Below are 20,839 nucleotides of genomic sequence, written 5' to 3'. Positions count from 1 at the left end.
TTTCTTCCTTCTGCTCCTTCTGGCTGTACTTGCCTGAAATTACCTTACAGTAAATTAGATGTTTTACTGTAATGTATATGATGTATTCAGAGAGAGGAGTGTGGTATAATACATCAGCTGTTCTTGTGGTAGGTAGTATTTGTCTTCAGAATGACTTTGATAACAAAGAAGGCAGTTTACTTATGAATGCAAAAAACCATCTTTTACCATGTGAAGAAACAGGAAAATTAGTATTTGTCAAATGTGTGTGTTTGTGCACATCAGAAATGTGGAAGTTGCTAATTCTGCTTTCCTGTCTTGTCAAATAGATCTTCTACAGCAGCTGGGTATTTGCAAAAGAAGACTCGGACAGCACACAGATACTTCATCTCTAAATCAAGTCCAACGATGCATTAGAGGAAGCTGGAGTGGCTGCACAGCGATTTCACTCTGAAGGATGAATAGTGAAGAAGAGTTTTATGATGCCGTTACGGGTGAGTGACAGGCACAGTGCCAGCCACGGACTGCGTTGTGTGTGTGCTGAGGAGCTGGTAGTGTATTGCTAATATATTGCTGTTAATGAATAAACAAAAAGTAAACTGCTGCTGGTAGAACTTGCAGTGCTATTTTCTGAATAGAAGAAAGGAAGGATTCTAATTCAAGTTCAGGCTTGGAAATGAGGTGGGGTTTTTTGATTAAAGCTTAGTGCTGGCTATCAATTTATAACAGTCCTTTAGAGGCCAAGTCTAGCTTTCATTTTCTGTAAAATGCAGGTAATTTAATAGCAGCTTGAGAAATAATAGTTTTAAGACCTTTTGAAAGGTGAAATGTGTTCCATGGATTATTTTTGTTGTTATTTTATTCATTTCTTTCTTGTAATGGAAAACTTTTCCTGAAGAATTGAAGTAGAAAATGTTTTTCTGGTCAGGAAGAAATTACTGTAAAAGTATGCTTTTACAGTATGTAAAAGGGAGCCAAAAGCCTTTGCAATCCACTGCTGTTTCTAGGAAAGCAACCATGAATCACTTCACACTTGAGCAGTGTATCAAATGGAACTTTCTTTGAACTAATAAGGATGAATGGTTATTTATGATATGGTTCTGATGGTGAAATAAAATGTTCAAAGTGTTTTAGTAATAAAAAAGAAATCCTGTCAAAGATCTCAAACAAGTTTAAAGTTTTCCACTTAAATGTTTCCTCAGAAGTCCTGTAATAGAAGTGAAATGAGAAGTGCTGGCTGTGGTGAGTGTAGACTGCTTAATGTAGAATCATGGGAATACAAAGAGTATAATTGGAAGCATGAGAGCTGAAGAAATGGAAGTAGCATGGAAGATACAAGTAAGGTAGACTTAGACATGGTCGGCTGGAGATTCATATGACAAGGAGTAAACAGAGGAGGCTGGGTGAAGCAGTGTGATTGACAGTGGGCTGGATAGGACTTGTCACAAGTACGTCACAGAGCAGAGAAGGATGTTTGCATTGCATTCATGCTGGGAGTCATGGGGGCTGCTGCTCCTAATCCAGCTGTGAAATCAAGTCATTGTACTGTACAAATCTTGAACACAATGTATTGTTCCTGTATGTCTTAATAATGTTTCAATTCTGAGAGCTCAGGACCACAGCCATAAATGTACTAGACCTTTTTCCCACTGAAAAAGGTGAACAGAAACATGGCTCTGAGGTCTGTGGGTACAGCTTTGACGTTGATGCATTCCTTTGTCTCTTGCTGCAGAAATACACAGCAGTCGGTGTTTGAATCATCTGCATTTGAACACTCTGGTTTTGTCATCTTTCCTCCTCTTTTTCCCTGTCCTCAACCTCAGAAGGTTGATTCTCCCTGCAACTGCTCCAGGTGGTAATGACTTCTGAGTTACTGTGTGTGAGCTGTTCTTGTACCTGGCAGTCTTGGCTGGCTCTGCTCAAAAGTGAATGTTGTACATCAGTTCTGTGAGCACTCCTTGTCCTGTCCTAATCTCATTCTTCCACAGGGAAGAGTGTGATGGCAGGAGGGAAGTTTCTAAGCGTAAGAATACCTGGTGTCTCTATAGGCTGGGCACAACCCTCTTCTGAGGAGTTTGGTCTACATCAGCCACTCCAGGAACTAAATGAGCTTGAACTTTTTTCCTTTATATATGTTGCCCTGGAGTATGTCCCACAGGTTTAAGAGGAACACTAAGTTTGGAATAGTTGGTTTCAGATTCTATCTCCCTCAGGACTGGCTTTAAAGACTGGTGCTCAATCTCTTTCTCCAGCTGGGTGCTTTAGAAGCTGATGACAGTTTGAAGGATTACTTGCACAAACCTAATGAAGTTGAGGCCCAGTTCTTTGTAGATGTGTCTTGTCCAAGTCATATAAATGTGATATGAACGCTAAGAACAACTGTAAGTAGGTCTTCCTGCATTCATGTTCCTGAAGTGCTGGTGCCTGTGGCAACTCTTTGCTCCTGTTAGCACCATGGGCTGTGTGTCTTTGGGATAGTGCTTTGCTGGAATTTTCAGGTTCTAATGGATCCTCCTTCCTTGAGGAAGCCACAGCTTTTCTGTAGTTATTAACTGATAGTATGCACATCTAGAAGATGAATCTATCCTAAGGAGACCCCTGGGTTTTGTTGTGGTGGATGTTTTCTCTTTGCCTGGAAGTTTCCTTCTTCTGACACTGTCCCCGTCACATCCAGAAGACATGCTCATGTGATGGAATTACATGCTGTGTGGCTGGGAATCATCCTCCTGGCACATGGTTTGGCCCTGACTAGATGATGACTACACTTCTAACACAGTCCATCCTGCACATTTACATGGGTAATGAATTGAGTTAGTGACTGGTAAAGAGCTTCCATGGAGAGAAGTTGCTTTGCAGAGGTTATTAACATTGCTGATTAGTTGGACACTTGACATCCTTATTTCATAAATGAGTACTCCCCTTGGGAATCCCTTGGGAATGTTACCTGTGGTCTCAGTTATTTCTGCTTTTTCTCAGATGCAGGAGGTAGTTTTCTCTGGGACTGGATCAGATGAAGTGGTTGATCCTTTGAATTTCACATTCCTTGAAATTACTTGTGAGATGGGGAGCACACATCTTTGATCACTGCCTCCGGCCTATGTCGCCTTGGGTTCATTAATCTCATCACAGACTTCTTAAAAGACTATGCCATCAGGTTCTGCTCTGTCAGAACTGTATCTTTCATTAGTTCTGTCAGATACCTGCTTGCCAAAGTGCTTTGTGGAAGGATTGCCACAGAACAGGAAAGTGCTTGGCCAGTTACCAGGGTAATTGATTTTGACAAACGTGAATAGTTTAGTTTTGCTTTTGAAAGTATTGACCTGCAGGTCCATGGAAATCACGTTCTGTGCCAGGTTCATGCAGCCTGGTGTATTGGTGAGGATGTTGTCCTTCTGTTTCCTGTTGCTTGGCTGTTGTTCACTTTATTGCTTTCACCCGGGGAGGAGGAAGTGAGGTATCTGCTGCCGGATTTCTGCTTTCATGTCTGAATCAAATGGGATCAGCGGATTCTGCCGTAATCTTTAAGTGTTGTGGCTCTGTGAAAGGCCAGGATGCCACATCCGTGTGTTGTGAATATGGACTTGTTTGGGAAAGTGAAGGATGGTAATTTCTGGCAAAGAAAACATTTGTCTCTTGCTTCACTGACTACCTACACTTCAGTGGATTTATCCCTACTGCTTATGTCCTTTTTCGGTCTGGAGGTTCTCAGTGCTGGGCTGTTTTGATTCCTGGCTGAGTGACAGAGCTTAATTAGCCTTTAAGGAAGTTGCTGACTGTATGAAAGGGGAGGTCTTGTGTCTCTGTACATGACTCATAGGACTGGGTGCTGCTCATCTCCCTCCTAGGCTGGTGCAAAGCATAGTCTGTGGGGACTTGTTTCACTTGCAGGATGTGGAAGAAGAAGAAGGCCAAGAGAACTAGAGTTACTGGCAAGTCACTTTTCTTTAAGCTCTTGAAATAGATTAATGTGGGCACCCAGCGTGAGTGTTTGACGATGAAAATTTAAGTGTTTGATTATGAAAATTTAAGTGTTTGGCTATGAAAATTGCAGTGTTTGACTATGAAAATTTAAGACTTCTTAAAAGTAGCCCTTAACAGATGTAGTTGGGTCTTTTGATTAATTTATGACATCTTACTTCTGTGTGTGGTCTCCTATCCCCCTTTCAAATCCCCATTTTTATCCTCATTCCCAGTGACTTTCTGCCACTGTCCTGTAAGTAATATTTACCTACTTGATTTTACAAGTTCAAGGCTTTAATGGCAGTTGGAGGAAGGTTCTTTCTGTGACTTAGAAAAGCTACAACAGATCATTTCAGTCATCTGTTTTATTCCAGATCAGTACTTTGTGAAGTACATCCTCTGGTTAGTTCTTCACTATAATACTTAGAACTAAACAGAACTATAATATGTAGAACTTCATTGAGAAACAGCTTTGAAAACTTTCTCAATGGGCTTGTAGTAGACAAGCCAGCTGATACTGAAGGCTGAAAGTGTATTTGGAAATCTAGTGATTATCTATCTTTGTACTGTAGTGATAGTTTTGGGTTGGTTGGTTGTGGGTTTTGGGGGGGGTTTAAAGTAACCAGGTGGAGGTGCACTCTAATAAAGCAGACTTTATACTTCTGCTATATCTTAATTTTGGAGCAGGGGTTTAATTGTTGTTGTTTGTGTGCGAGACACTTGTTTGAACTGACATTTATTTATTTACCAATTGTTGTCCATAAATTATACATACGCCTGAATCTAAATTCCCCATTGTGCTGAATAGGAACAGGGCAAAACAACTCTGAATCATGGAGAAACAGAAAGGCTTGTGTGGATAAAACCCAATAAACATTTGATAGGCTTTGCAAGGTTTCAGGTACAATGTCATTCCAGTAACATTTTTCATAACTATTCCCTTATGAACCATTTGAGTATTCCTGTTGTGAAGGTTTACATTTACATTTAGGTGTGTTTATCTTATTGAAGTGCCCATTAAATGTGATGCTGTTCCTCATGTTGGGTGCTCTTACCAGCTTTCTGGGAGAGGGTAAGTGTACCAGAAAGCTTATCTGGTTTTCCAACTTCATCAGACAAACTACTAAAAGCTATTTTGCCCAACAGTACTTGCCTTTTCCATCTCCTTGTACTGTAACAGGTTCCCAAACAAGTTAACATGTGGTTAGAAATGCTATTTTAAAATCAGAAATATTTTGTTGTGGATTGACTGAAGCTAGACTTCAGTTTAATGACCTGAATAATATATGTATATGTGTGTGTGTGTGTGTGTATGACTCTCAGACTTTCCAATTAAGTACTAAGGCTGCTAAGGTGTGGTTATTGCTGTATAATTACATGCTTGTGACATCAAAATGTAGGAGATGGTTTAACACATGACATCACCCATTACAGCTGCTGTTTACCAAATAAGATCCTATCGGTCATACTTCCTTGTGCTGTTTTGAATGTTACTGTCATGGTCTTTATCCCTGAATGGAAGGAATACAAAAATGAGTATTCCTTAAAGAATTGTATGCCAGCAAATACTCATTTTCAGGTTGCTTTTGGACTCTGGCTCTTAAATTGGGAGCTGGAAACTGAAATCATCTTGAGGTTCTTCATGAAGAATTGACCCTTGTGGCACTCAGAAAGGATTTCATGCTCTTTGAATTATTTTCAACAAAGATACTCCTTTATTACAGTGATTGATGAGCAGTGCTTTCCATTGTGATGCTGTAACAATTGTGAAGGAGGCTTCTATTAATGTGTCATTTTAGGGTGCTCTGTATTGGTGCTGCAACTGATCCTTATTTGTTGCTAGCAATTGATTCTGCAGTCAGTTTCATCCAACTAGTGCTTAGAGCTGCTTGATGACAGAGGTTTGTGTTCTATAGGTTCCCACTGGTTTAACTTTCTATTCTTAAAGCTGTTCAAAGCATCTTGTTATGGGGGGTGCTGGCATTTACTTACAACAGTGTTCCAGTAGCTGTCTACCCAAGCGGATGGAATTGGGTGATAAGAAATGGAGCCACCTACTCTAGGTCATGCTTTCAGTTGCTTGTAGGGCTCAGGGAATGACACCTGGTGTCCACAGGTTCTTGTACTAACCATTAGGGAAGTATTACACGGTTTGCACATGTGGATGGCAAAAAGAAGTTGGAATCACAGACTGGTTTAGGTTAGAAGGGACCTACGATCATCTAGTTCCAGCCCCTGCCATAGGCAGGGACACCTTCCACTAGATCAGGTTGCTCAGTAGGTTGCATTAGATAGCCTACCTTTCTTTTGCTCTAGTAGTATTCATGTTTGCTGCTGGATTTTGAAATTGCCCTTTTCTCTTTTACTTGCTCCTTGCCTGTTTGCAGTGTAAGAAGGCAAACTTAAGTGTTTTTAAGTTGAGAAAAGCTTCGTAACTGAGCAAAACTATTGTAATCACAGCACAGCTCTGAAGAAGAGACAATGCAATGAATCTGATTAGTGCCCACCAAAGAACCTGTGAGCTTCTAAATTGGTTTTATATTCAGCAGTGTGAAAAAGGAGTTGAGAATGCTCGATTCTAATGCAGTACTTGGCTCTAAATGCTCTTTGGACATGAGGTCACTTAATAAAGTGTTTTTATGCTGATATTCTTTAAAACTAAATAACCTGATGTAAGTGTACTTATGCTATGAAAGCTATAAAACGTGAGTGGCACTCTGGGGCATAATAAGGTTCCTAATGAATGCAACAGATTTCTTATGGCTTTTATGCAGGCTTTGATTCTGACAATTCTTCAGGAGACTTTTCAGAAGCAAATCATAAAGTTGCAGAAATGCTTGATCTAGATCCACACCAAAGCGATAGGACTGGGAAGCATAACGGAGAGACAGAGATCCAAGAAAATGGAATTAAGAGACACAGGTAAACACGTACTACTACACAGTGAATGAGAACTGAGTAAGTGCTGGCTCGCTGTCTTTTGGGGCATTACTGTTCTCATTGGAAGAGCTTAATTCTCTGCATCCAAAAAGACATTCTGTTATCTGCTTCTTAAGTCAACCGTAGGTTAATGCTTTGCTTCTTTCATAAAGTACTTCAATACCTACAACTGAAAATGGCTTGTTGGATAAGAGGCTGATAGTGACGGTTGTTTTTTCCACTTACAGGACATCGTTACCTGCCCCAATGTTTTCTAGGAATGATTTTAGCGTGTGGAGCATACTAAAAAAATGCATTGGACTGGTAAGTGAGCTTGGATGAAGCATGCTGAGGTCAGGGCTCCTCACTTCAACTGTTCATTTTATTGCTGAAACCTTAAGAACAGTATGTAGTACATTTTGCATTTTGTCCTGTAGGGAGCATCATCTTAAACTGCAACTCTAAATTTACTAACTCTCTACCATTTACTAAGAGTACTGTTTCCTTACCTTCTTTAGCTGTTGGAGCATGTGGATTGGTACATTTGTAGTGCTGTCCTATAATAACTGGACTAAAGCCATTACAAATATAGTCCAATGTGCTTTAACACAATGCTCTTTTCTGCCTTTTCTTATTCTTTATGTAGCAAAATGTGATTTTAGGGCTTTATTTTGGTGTGGTGGTGAGGTTTGGTTCGGTGGTTTACTTTTTTCCTCCCCTCCACAACTTAAGCAGTTTGTGTCAAAAAAAAATTGCTTTCATCTGATGGCAAGGATAGAAAAGTTTGGGATCTGTTAGAGGTTTCTTATGGAACCCACTGTAGGCTTGGAGTGTTAATGGTGTGGTGTAATGGGGTCACAAGATTTGGTCTTGGACTCTTGGACATAGACGTTTACATTGCTCTGTGTTGTTAAAGGACCCTGATGCTTGCATTGTTATTGATCATCACTGCTGTTTTCTTTTAATCCTTTAGGAATTCAGTTACAGTACTTCATTGTTATTAGGAATGAAAGGGATGCTCTACACTGGAGGGCTGTGCTGCCAGGGCTGCTTTTTAGAAGTATTAATCCTTACAATTTATCTCTAGCCTAGGTCTGCCAGTACAAGCCTTTGTGAATGCAACAGACAAGTCTGTAGCCCTTCTGTTAGCTTACCTTATGTCACTTAGGAAATACACCTGTACTGTCAAAATTCCTTTTGTTAGGATGAGTGACCTATCCACTAGAGCACTTTGCTTGGACCAAATCAGTTGAAGTCAGTTGGGTGTAATGCTTTCCTCCTTACTACCTGTGACACTGAGGAAAATGTATGAAGTTCATCTGGTGGCATTTTCCTTTCTGCTAAGTTTTAATCACTTCAGTGATTCTTTAGTGCTCAGTCATGAGTGCAGCCTTTTAATTAAAGAGCAAAATTTGCTTGGATATAGTAAAAGAACCTGGAGAATTGGAAACCTCTGTGTGAGGTTCATGTCTGCCTTATATCCACATGCAAAATGAGAAACCGTTCTGATGCAAATAACAGGTTGCTGAAATAAAGCCACTAAAATTTGTTAGAGCAATTCAAATGCTATTCTTTATGTAACTGTTCCTTTCAAAAATTAATTTGTGGTTCCTGCAGTAAAATAGTTAGATTTTATGCAAATAGATAAGTGAGGATTTCAAAGGAATGCGTGGTATGTAAGTATCAGTAATGAGCTAGCTGGCACATTAGTGCTGCTATCTATGGAAATTCTAACTTCTCCTGTTTCATGTGGAACCACAGAATAGAAGGTAGCATCTTCCTTGAGTTTTCTAGGTTTGCTGCATCCATTTTGCTTATTCTTTCAGATGATAGTGGGGTTCTGCAGCGCTTTTAGCCCTTTCCAGCTGTAGCATGTAGAGGTCTGCTATAGACTTGCCAAATGGCATTTGAAGAATGCTATAAATAAATTAACCCACAACTTATTTTCACAGTTCTTGTTCTCAGTTGTTAACTTTAGTGTTGTGTCTAAGGAGTTAACTTATCCTTTTGTTACATAGGAGCTATCTAAAATTACAATGCCCATTGTTTTCAACGAGCCATTGAGTTTCCTTCAGCGGATAACAGAATATATGGAACATATATACCTCATAAATAAGGCTTGTAGTCATGCAGACCCCCTGGAAAGAATGCAGGTAAGTAACAGCTACCACCTTCTGCTTAGTTGAGAGGAAGATTTTCTCTCCCAGAGTCTTCTAAGACATTTTCTCACTTGAGGAAGTATTTTGCTCTTTGGGGCTATCATAAGAATGCCCATTTTGTCTTTCTAGACGGATTTCTTGTTTCATAGTGGCTGTATCAGATACCTGTGGCACTTTCACACTTGATGCTGTTCACAGAGTTTGAGGCAGAAGTCTAATGCAGGAGATTGCACCAACTGATGATGTCCAAGGATCTCAACCCTTTTCAGGACTTTTTTTAACTGGGACTTTGGGGTTTTATGTGTTGTGAAGATGAAATCTTGGCTTTAAGTCACCCTAAACTTACTCGTTTGGTAGCTCCATGATTTTTAAGTTACTGAATAAAAAACTGCTGTGACTGAGACAAGCTTTGCCACTCTTTTCTCCAAAACTGGTGGTTGTCAGGAGTACCTGGCTGGTCTCACAACAGGGAACTGAATGCGATAAAGCCAGGCCTATGTACATTAGGTTATACTGGTATTGCTCATAGCTCTGCTTAAACTTAAGTGAAGCTGGAATGTACATATTGTACTCTGTGTAGCACATACTCCTGCTTTTCAGCAAGCAGGAGCTTCCAAGTGTCTTTTATACTTGCTGGTATGGTTCAAGAAATCTCATCTGTGTTACAAATAACGCTTGTCTGAAAAGCTCTGTTCTCTGTGAGCTGGGTGTGCAGAACAGTCAAAAAAGGAGAAAAGCAGATTTGAGAACACAGGCTGTCCTCTTCGAGGTAGTTGGAGAAGCATGGGACAGAGTGAAATGTGACAAAAGTACAGCAAATAATTCCTTTTGAAAATGAGATTCTTGTTAACTGCTCTTATTTCCCCACTTCTGTATCTCCTATCATGTGGCTTACAAATGTTTTGGCCTGAAGCAATACACAGCATTTCCTTTTTGGAAGAATAATGAAATATTATAATGTGCAACAAATACATTCAACTTCAGAGTTTTAACGTGCTGTTCTCATAACTGTGTGTTCTTAATTTGCTTCTAGGCTGTAGCTGCCTTTGCAGTTTCTGCTGTAGCTTCTCAGTGGGAAAGAACTGGCAAACCATTTAACCCGCTGTTAGGAGAAACCTATGAATTAACCAGGTAATAATAACTTTAAATAAGGAGCTGGGGCTATTTGTGTGTTTGTAGCAGACTCTCATGCTGGTTTGGTTGTTTATTCAGTGAAATACATAAAAATCTACTAAAATATATGTCTGAGTAGATCTAAAACTCTTTTTCTCCCCAGGCTACCTCAGAATCTCTGAGAAGTTGTTATTCAAGTTGGTAATTTTATTTCTAGGTTTAGGCAGAATATCTGAAGGGGGCCTACAAGGATGCTGGGGAAGGATTCTTCACTAGGGAGTGTAGTGATAGGACAAAGGGGTAACGGGTTAAAACTTAAACAGGGAAAGTTTAGATTGAATATAAGGAAGACCTTCTTTACTGTAAGGGTGGTGAGGCACTGGAATGGGTTGCCCAGGGAGGTTGTGAATGCTCCCTCCCTGGCGGTGTTCAAGGCCAGGCTGGACAGAGCCTTGGGTAACATGGGTTAGTGTGAGGTGTCCCTGCCCATGGCACAGGGTTTGGAACTGGATGATCTTGAGGTCCTTTCCAACCCTAACTATTCTATGATTCGATGATAAAAACTGGTCCTTGTTCTTCTACCAAAGATATTTCCTGACCAGACACTCTTAATTACTTTAAATAGGGTTTGCTGATGATGTTGGATGGATCACATCAGAGTAACTCTGAAGGGCTTCCAGCTTGCTTTAATGAATGAGTAATGTGTCTGCAGCAGAGAAAAGGATTTTCAGGCAGACCTGCTGCTGCTGCCCAAAATGTTCCTGTATTTTCATGAGTTACTTCAGTGAAACGTCTTCAGATGCATTTGTGGGTAGCAAGTTGTTCAGGTGTTTGAATGTGGGTGGGTTTGGGGTATAAAGAGAAAGCATTCAGAGTACTGATTCTTTCACTTCATTAATTATAAATGTGTCATAGGACTAGAAAAGTCTCACTTTGGTTTTATCTAAAAATCCTTCACTTTCTTAAAGCACTGAGTAGCTCTTTTCTTTTGTAACATTAAACAACCTACTTACTGTTTAATGCTCTTTTTTTGTTGTTGTTTCTAGGGAGGATTTAGGGTTTAGGTTTATATCTGAACAAGTCAGCCACCACCCACCTATTAGTGCATTTTATTCTGAAGGCCTCAATAAGGATTTCATTTTTCATGGATCAATCTATCCCAAACTAAAATTCTGGGGGAAAAGTATAGAAGCAGAGCCCCGGGGAACAATTACTTTGGAGCTTCTGAAGTGAGTATGAGAAGTAAATACCTTTATGTTGATCTCCTTAACATTAACTTGAATGTATTGGCTTTTCATAGGTGGTGATCTTGCTGAAGAGGTCATAAGAGTTTCTATACAAGTTAATTTAAATTGCTTAATTTCAGGGCTTTGCTTGTTTTAAGTTATGTCACGCTCGCATAGCTGGAGAGCAATGCAACCCAGTCTTTCCATTGTGAAAAATAGTAGTTCTTAAAAATGGAATGCTACTGAAAGCCAGTTCTGTGAAGGCATGTCAAATTTAGAGAGATAAAATTCTGTTACTGGGCTATTCAAGCTCATCTTGCTTATATATTGTTGTTGGCTTTGATTGCGTGGAAGGAACTGCATCTTCAGAATAGCTGTTCTGTGTGGGAAGGGAAGGTGAGGAGCATGTTAGGATTGCCTTGCACTTGTTTAAAACTCCCTGTGTATGATCACCTTCCCATTAAGATTGAGAATGCCTTTCCAGATTGCTTCCAGGCTTGTCTGTAGCTGTAGATGTCTCATAAACTACACGAGTCTGTGTAAGTTGGTTTGTGTCCTCGTGGCACAATGATTCTTGACCTTTCCCAGGCAGGACACAAGGATACACAAGGTAATAGCTGCAGAAGAATTACTCTGCAGTTGAACACTGGCAGGTGCTTTCCTAAAAGCTTTCCCAAAAGGTTGTTTGGAATGTTGTCTTAGGAAGTTTCTATGCATTTGGTTTCAGTAAGGAGTCAACTTGTCTGCTGTATCAAGCATTGACTTTGCCTGTAGTTTCCTTTGAAAGTATAGTTAAATTCTCAAGCTGCTGGCATTGAATCTTCCGAAGCTTATAAGAGTATGAACTGGTCTTGGATATAAATGGTAATGAAAATAAAAGAATTTTTTTCTGAATGTAAAAGGAACTATGAATGTTAGTGCAGATGTGACAACAATAAAGTCTGTTGCTTGAGAGAGAAGCCTTTATTAGGAGACTATTAAAAGTCCCATTCAGCCTAATCAAATTACAGGGCACAGATTTAAACTGGAATATAAACCATTAAAGCATTTACTTTGAATAACTGCTTCAAGTTAGCAGCAGAAGTGGAAATCAAATTTTGAGCCTCTCAGTGTTGTGATTCATCCCATTCTGTTGGGTTGAGGAGTCTGAAAACTGCTCAGGGCTTGTGTGAACAAGTAACTGTTCAGGAAGCAAAATTGCGAGTCAATGTGAAGTACTGCATTTAGGTTAACCATGACTGTTAGCAAAACAAGTGTTAGAAAACACACTTGTTCCGTACTTCTCCAGCATAAAGAAGTGCTTCAATTTATCAGCACTGTCCATGAATGTTTTGTGTTTTGTTTTACGCGGTGCACCTTTGGGTGTCAAGTAGTTCATGAGTGAAGCTGTGTGCTAAGGCTGGTGGGATGAATTTGGGGGGTTCTGGAATTTTTCCCCTACTTGATGAGTAGTCATTGTCTGAAAGTACACTTGAAGAAAAGTTGCTGTGGAAAACAGTCAGGCTTCAATGATCTGTTTTTCTTCTCTGCTGGAAAATGATAGACTGAGTGGGAACATTAAATAGGAGTGTTCTCTCCATACTTACTGGAAGTAAAAGTGCAAGGCATTTGTTACAAAGAGGATACTGCTTGTTTCTGTGTCTTTTGTATTAAAATAGAGTTTGCAAGCTTTCCTAAGATGGATTCATTGCCAGCCAGGTAACTTTAGCATTTCTTTTGCCAGCATGGAGACATGAGTGAGAGGAGATGGCTTTGACTCTGCTGAACTTAGTGCTGACTGGAGCCCTGTTTAACATTTTGACCACTTTTAGAATAATGTCTTGTAAGGGTTTAGAATCTTTTAAGGGTTAATTCATCTTTGTGAAGCTTTTCACAAAATATTAAACCAAACAGAAATGAAGTGGAAAATCCTTCAGTTCTTGCTCTCTTTCTTCTCAGTAAATCTTTGGGAAAAGGATGGAATTGAGTAACGAATGGGGTTTTCAGATGTCATGTTTACGAAGCTTGAGTATAGTGCTACTGAGTCCTACTGGTGTTAAACAATAACCAATTCCCCCCCCCCCCCCCCAAACTAGTGGGGTATTTGTATGCAGTTTCCTGACTCCTGTCACACTCTTCAGGTTCAAAAGCCTTTTAGCACTTAGTGTTTGTAGAGTGATTCAAGTGCCTTAGTCTGACCAGCCCTTGAGGAGGAGTGTCTGCCTTTATCAGAACTGGTAGTGACTAACCTCTCTGCTGGAAGACTCAACTGTTCATGTTCAGTGCTTTTTTATCACAAAAAGGCACTCTAGATAATGATAAGGGTTTACAGGAAAGAAGTTTTGGAAGAAGCTTTGCAGTGGTGCAGCAGTAGTTGAAGAGAAGACACTCTTAAGAGTTAGTCTGTAAGCCTGGCTCTCCTATGAGTATTGTGTTTTATCACATACAGCTTTAAAAGTATAAATGAAAAAGATGAATTATTAAAGGTGTTTATGTTGGGCTGGAATCTGTAATCAAAAGCACAGCAACTTACTATTTCAACTGTGAGAGGGAAGAAAAATAAAGGGGTATCACTGTATTAACTTGCACTAATGTTTAGATACACACGTTGGCTCATAAAGAAAAGTCTGTTTCTCTTCTGTTATGAATTCGACTGCTGGCTGGCCACAGGAGAGCTAAATATTCTGCCCTGCCATGAACAGAATTGAGACCAGGTTTACATTCCAGCTCAAACACAAGAAAATGATTTATTTCTGTTTTCTTTACAGACATAATGAAGCTTACACATGGACGAACCCAACCTGTTGTGTACATAATGTAATTATTGGTAAACTGTGGTTAGAACAATACGGAACAGTAGAGATTGTAAATCACAGGTAATGCTGATCATGAAGCTGAGGACTGGCTTGTAAGAGGAGCAACCATGCAACAGTCCCTATAAGGCAGATAGTTCTGCCCCCCCTGCAACTTCTGACATGCAGTCTATTCCTTGGGCTGGACTTAGTATCATAATAATACTAATGAAAAGGCATAAGGCTTGATGGCTTATGGGATGCAAAGATGTGTATTTGTCAATTCCCCATTCCAATTCAGCCCTATTGACAGAGAACAGGGATTAATTTTAAACTCCAGAACCATTAAATGGAATAATTGTCAGAGGCTTGCAGTGAACCTCCATCATGTTGGCTGTGATTGGGTTTTGAAACTCTTTAGTTTTGATAATAGAGAATGTCTTAAATGAAGGGTACAGCACAGAAAAATGGCTGCAGAGTAGGGTAATGTGAACTTGGAGCATATCAATTGCTCTGCCAGCTGCCTCTATAAAAGCTTTTTACCTTCTATAAATGACCTCCTGTAATGACGAGGGAGAGAATTCTGTGAAAACTGTTATTTCTACACATTTTTCTGTCAATGAATGGAGCTTTAATCCAGCAGGGCTGCTGTTCTGATACTTCTCATAGTATCAAATCTACAATCCTGTCTCCTCTATTTGCACAAAACCCCCATGATGATGTGTTTGTGCTTGACATAGAAACTTGGCTTGATACCTCACTGGGCGAGATTATTTACATATGTGTACCTCTCAATGCAAAGAAGATGCTGAACTCTAATGCTGGTTTATGGCTGTAGACTGTTCAGAAGTTTTGAGATGCAATTTAGAGGTAACTTTCGAATGCACTTCACTGGATTTTCCTGTGTAGGTGATTTGTAAAAGCCATTTCTCATTGCAGTTAGCTGTAAATAGATACTAATCTAAAGTGCAGTATGCTAATAGTGTGAGTTACGTAGTATACAAGACTTCATTCCATTTTATTCCTAGTACTGTAACTACCCCCAGCTAACTACAGCTATATGAAAAAGGCTAAATAAGGTAAAAAAGTGAACTTGCCAGTGTGTTTAGGGACTTGCTGCTTTAAGCATGTTCTTGTTTCCTCTGCAGCACTGGAGATAAATGTGTCCTTAATTTTAAACCATGTGGACTGTTTGGGAAGGAGCTTCACAGAGTAGAGGGACACATTCAGGACAAAAAGTAAGTGATAAAAGCTGTTGGGCTTCTCTCTTTCTGAGCACCGAGGCGTTTCTTTTGCTGGCACAGTTGACCACAGCTGATGTGACTGCAGAGTTACTGGCAAATGGCAATGCAGATTGTAAGCCACTTCTGTTCTGTGTCAGTACTGAACCCCCTTTATTTTAGGATGATTGAGTTATTAGAAAAAAGTCTCCAACCCAGTGTTTGAAAATAAAGCTATCCAGGGAAGACGCAGAGTGCTCACAACTGATTTCACTGTTGTACAGCCACAATTCCAGTATTCAGTTTAAAATAGCGACAATGTGGTTATTAGAAACTTTTAATCGACCCCAAACCTGTTTTGTGACCCTGAATCTCTCTATTGTAAACTACTGGCTTTATTGCACCCACACTCATTTGACAGTGTCAACAGCATGTGACTAAGTCATGAGGATGTGTTCTGCACAACTGAATGCCAGAAAGACTGGAAGAAGCTGAAACCTTTCCTTTGCATTGTCAAGTATCTGGCTTCTAAGACACCTGCAAATAAAAGTAAAATACAACAAAGTAGGAAGCTGTGTATTGAATATAGAACAGAATCTGTGTGACTTGGCTTAGAAGGCTTTGAAAAGAAAGAAAACTAAATATCCTTTGCTTCCTCTGCAGCAGAAAGAAGCTGTGTGTGATCTATGGCAAGTGGACAGAATGCTTGTGGTGCACTGACCCTACTACGTATGAGACTTACAAAAAGAATGAGAAGAGAGGTGGTGAGCAGAAGAAACCGAAGCCGGTAAGGTCCAGGGTTCTTCAGGGAGAAAAGATACTGAAATAGGAGAACTGAGAGGAAAACATCTTCTGTACAGAAATGGGTGGTGGTGAATGGAGGGTTAAACCCGTCTGTCTTTTGGTAGGGGTTGGATGTGGGCAGCGCTAGTCCTGTGAGGAGGCTTTGGACTTTGAACTTGTGTAGACTTCAGTGTGAGCTGCTGGTGTTGAAGAGAGCTCGTAGGATGATGGCGTTTGATAGAAGTTTGTCAAAGAGAAGTCAGCAGTTATCAGCCCCAAGCTGATGTTGTCCAGTCCTTGTATGAGGAAAGCGGCTCTACTGCCAGCTCCAGATATAAGAACACTAGGATTTGGGCATCAAAAATAATTACAAGTTTAAGTCAGTTACGGGTTTTGGTGATGCAGCCCTTTAGAATGTATGATGTAGACAGCCAAGACAACCGGGGTCTGGAAGCACGCAGGGTTTTTTCCATCACATATGAGTAGTGTCAGGTGAGTTACCACCAAAGCCTCAGTGTTACATGGTGCAGCAGCAGACTTTTGGGTTTCCCGATGTCAGCAGGGCCTTGCAGACCCTGGTTGTTCATTGAAAATGATAAATTAAACAAAATCTAATCCCTCTTAATGTTAAGAGGCTTAAACTTGTATTAAAAAGCCTTCACATGAAAAGAATCCAGAGGCCTTGCTTTTGGCTCTGCATTCCATCATGGTACAGGCTTGTATTTTGACTTTTTTCTTTATATAATAAGGTTCTGTTCATCTTACAAAAATCAACTCTTTCTTTCCTTCCTTCCTTCCTGTTGAATCTATATTTAGATGGGGAACTCTTTTAACAGTAAACCAGATGTTGACATGGAAAGTAGCCCAAAAAAGTCTTTTAAAATAATGAATACTCCAACCAAATGACTGAAAATTAGTCTCAACCATATGGAGCTGTTTTCTAGTGTATAAACCAGGCCTTGCTTAATTTAATAGGGTGTTCTTGAATAAAATAAAGGGGTTCTGTCAGAGGGGGTAGAAAGAAAGTAGAAAGAGGGGTGGGTGGGAGTGAGGGGAGGGAGGAAAACTGTGGTACTGCCACTCTAGGATGTTGTTGCCTTAAACTTCTCTTCTGGTGGTTGTGGTTTTAAATGGTTTCCTATGGTGAAATCCTCTAAAATTCCACAGTGTAGCTGTGTCCTACAATAGGCAGAGTCTCTCAGATCCTGAGAGCAGCCTCTTGCAGAATACCACGTTTGATTTTAGATATGCCTTATAGCAGTGCATCTGGTAACAAAGGAACATTGAAGGAAGGATATTGTATTTATAAACAAGTGCACAGTCTTTGTAGTGAGAAAAATGGCAGTGATGGTAGTTACCAGAATCTAGATCATAGGAAATCAGTCTGAAACAAGGGCAGACCTGGTTTTAATTGCACATCCACATCTTTTGCAAATGCTGAAGCAGTAGCCACAAGCGGGCGCATCCTATTTGTCAGTTTAGGCCATTATGAGAACTGATTTAAATTGCAGTCTTGGCTTATTTCAACCTGAAGGAGTAATAACGACATTGGGTGAAATTAAGCTATGGCATGGAATAGAATGGAAGTCACAGAAAAGGCTTCTGAAGGACATTAGTTTACTACTGTAAACAGACATTCAAGTTGGTGGGAGACTATTCAGAGACATCAGGAGCAAGACATTACAATAGGAATGAGAGGATCAGTATACACAGTGAGGAAAAGCAAACAGGAGGGGTGAGGCAGAAGTACAGGAGAGTGTTTAGTATCTCAGATTGGAACAGACTCTTCAACAGTCACTGCAGAGCTCTAGATGAAACTGTCCAATTTCCTTTTGTTCCCTTGCCAAATGTTATCTCTGTTCCAGAGTGAAGATGTTATTAAATCTGAAAATGATGAGGCTGATGATATGCCAGAGGTTCAGGACACGGTGCAGTTCATACCAGGCAGTAAATTACTTTGGAGAATAAATTGTAGGCCACCAAACTCCTCCCAGGTAACTGTTTCAATCAGTCTGTACATCGCTATCGCTAGTGATTTATCCAAGGGAACATGAGAGATGTTGAAGGGAGACTTGTTGAAGCGTCTGACCTTAGGATGCACATTGACAGGCTCTGGCAGTTCTTGCTACAGCTGAAAAAATGACACTACAGTAAGCTCTGTGCTTTGATCCTGTGCTCAGAGCATCACTGCTGTGTCAGAGTTGGTAGCAGGAACACATGCTGTGACTGCAGCTGCTTCAGCGTGGGCCTGGTGGCGTGGGTGAATGTGTGAGAGATCTTTGCACTTGGGGTGGCTAAAATAAGGAAACACATTCCCTCTGCTGACCCTGCTGTTAAAAGACTGGCTTCCAAAATGCAGTCACTGGGCAGCTGGGTATTAACTTCAATAGTTTCAACAAGAGATTGTGGTCCTTTAGGTGCGGGTGGGTTTTTGGTTAGGGTTTTTTTTTGTGTGTTGGTTGTTTTTCTTTATAAAAATCATGCTGTTATGTGTCAGGGAGGAAAATCTGTGTTAATCCTCTGAATCAAAGTGCTTAAAAAAAATCAAAGCTGTGATTTCCACCCCTTCTTTTGCCTTTCCTCGTCCCTCCCCTGCAAACCCAGTTTTGTATGAGCCTAACCTTGATTCCAGGGCAGTCAGTGCAGGAGGGTTTGACTCAGCAATTTCTCTTGGAAGCTCCATTGTATCTGTTCAGTAGAGGGAACCCAGTGGCACTTTGCCGAAGTAACTTGTGCGTTATCTTTGATTTGCTTTTCAGATGTACAATTTCACCAGTTTTGCTGTGAGCCTCAATGAGCTGGAGAAGGGCATGGAAGCAATATTAGCTCCCACTGACTGCCGGCTACGTCCAGATATCAGAAACATGGAAAATGGGAACATGGGTATGTGTTTGCTGGAGGAGATGCTTTCATGTTAGTAAGTCTTGAGAGGGATGGCTGGCAGGAAGCTCCTGATACAGGTCTTCAGTTTCTCATTCCCAGAGCAGCCGTAACTCATTTTCACCCTGTGGTAATGAACATGCATTTGAACAAGGCCTGTTTTCTCCCAGAAAATGTGTCCAGAGTGGATCCCAAGACTGCTGCCCTTTGTTAGGGTGTGTTTGCATGTTTGCTAGCTTGGGGGAAACTGGCAGGCATGCTCTCTTGCTCTGGAGCTTGTTTGGAAAGACATGTGGTGAACAGACGTGCTCTGGTGTTTGTCACTAAAAACACATGGCCAAATAGTGAAAGAGTCACACTCCCTGTTATGCTTAATCCGAGTTCTTTCCTGCAGTGTTTCTGAGAGATAAACCACCCAAATTTCATTTTTGACACTGTGTTTGTAGTAGCAACTGTTCTGAAACGACAGTTGAGGGGTTTTGGTGCGTGAGATTGTCGTTGTTCAGTGAGAGTTTGTACAGCAAATGCTTTCTCTTGCTTACATGAACTGTATTTCATTTCCATGCAGTCTCTTCTGTGTTTTCTGCATTTCTGTTTCTATTTTGCAAAGTAACCAGTCTTTTCTTGACGTGTTTGTTAGATGTGGCTAGCAAAGAAAAAGAGAGACTAGAGGAGAAACAGAGAGCCGCTCGCAAGGAGCGTGCGAAGGATGAGGTGGAGTGGCACACACGGTAAGGGAAGCTCGGCATTCGTTTAATGCTTGGAATGGTTTGGTGCGCTGCTTGAGGTGTGTTGATTCAAGACAGCGTGTTTGATTTCCTGCATGGCAGCACTAATGTCACCTAAAGCAAATTTGCTGAGTCAACAACTAAATAATGTAGCTGGAAGCCAAAATTACTGATAACTTCTCCAGGACAAAGTTATCCAATGTTAAATGCTGAAACCTGTCTAACGTCCTGTGGTAATGTTGGGTTTCTTTGGGTTTGTTTTCTACAACCTGCAGGTGCCATATTTTCATTAGAATGAATAAAATATGAAGTCTCATCTGTTCTTTAACCCAGTCCTGTCCAGCTTTTGGCAGCTGAGTAAGACATTGTGGCCCTCTGAGGCATTTTATTTCACTCTTATGACTCCTTGCCTTGGATACCTCAGAAATTGCTTTTTCTATAGCATATTTGAGTGACTTCCCTGTCACAGAATGCATCAGTGATGTGAGCTTGGGGCCTGCTCCTGCTGGTTCCTTTAGACAGACGCCAATGCTCTGCAGTCAAGTGCATGCTCATGGCCAGTTCCTGCAGGTGCTTCCTTCAAAGGCAAGAACTTTGGGATGCTCCCATGATTTCCTGAAATTCAGAAGAGATGTTCTCTTCCCAAAGCCTGGAGGAGCAGCTACAGCCTAATTCCAGTTAATGCCTTTGAAAATCTCTTCCAGAAAACATGGAATTGTTTTCAGTCAATGTGGCTAAAAAGGGAGCATCTGTTCTTGCAGAGTACAGCTCCCCAGAACCAGGCTCCTTCCTGTTTGGACAGGATTACAAAAAGGATTGTGGAAGGGAGTTGGCATTCCTGTAAAGTAAAATGAATCTATCTAATCTAGGGTATCAGTGTTCTTTTTATTTGCAGTGGGACAGGATGAAAGTCCTTTCTTTCCTCCTTGACTTTAGGTTAAAAATAATCATAGAAAAGGTGCTTTACAAGGTGGTGATAACTGTGTAGGAGGTTTAATGCCTTATTTTTTAGGCTCAGGCTATTTCCTGAGAGATTTCATTTTCTAATAAGAAATAGCAATGTGTTTTTCCCAGTGTTTTAGGAAAGAAGCAAAGTTGTTT

At 40.5% G+C, this 20,839-nt stretch overlaps 1 protein-coding gene across 3 annotated transcripts in view; it reads left to right on the top strand.

Annotated features, from left to right (window-relative positions):
• The window catches only part of OSBPL2 (oxysterol binding protein like 2), a 35,959-nt gene that overhangs the window by 12,530 nt on the left and 2,590 nt on the right, over positions 1-20,839 (top strand). For 2 of the 3 annotated variants that reach the window (XM_065691393.1, XM_065691394.1), the window contains 12 exons: positions 309-473; positions 6,714-6,861; positions 7,107-7,182; positions 8,877-9,011; positions 10,051-10,148; positions 11,177-11,359; positions 14,104-14,211; positions 15,276-15,365; positions 16,011-16,134; positions 17,996-18,124; positions 18,890-19,013; positions 19,651-19,741. In XM_065691393.1, the coding sequence (XP_065547465.1) occupies positions 437-473; positions 6,714-6,861; positions 7,107-7,182; positions 8,877-9,011; positions 10,051-10,148; positions 11,177-11,359; positions 14,104-14,211; positions 15,276-15,365; positions 16,011-16,134; positions 17,996-18,124; positions 18,890-19,013; positions 19,651-19,741 (1,343 nt within the window). In that variant the 5' untranslated portion in view covers positions 309-436. Of the gene's footprint in view, positions 1-308; positions 474-3,829; positions 3,909-6,713; positions 6,862-7,106; positions 7,183-8,876; positions 9,012-10,050; positions 10,149-11,176; positions 11,360-14,103; positions 14,212-15,275; positions 15,366-16,010; positions 16,135-17,995; positions 18,125-18,889; positions 19,014-19,650; positions 19,742-20,839 lie in introns of those variants that run through there. The other variant, XM_065691392.1, reaches the window with a different exon arrangement.

Source organism: Lathamus discolor, chromosome 11 (genome assembly GCF_037157495.1).
Source record: "Lathamus discolor isolate bLatDis1 chromosome 11, bLatDis1.hap1, whole genome shotgun sequence".
NCBI lineage: Eukaryota > Metazoa > Chordata > Aves > Psittaciformes > Psittacidae > Lathamus > Lathamus discolor.
Note: the sequence above shows the minus strand (reverse complement) of the source record. Positions and strands in the feature narration are given on the sequence as shown.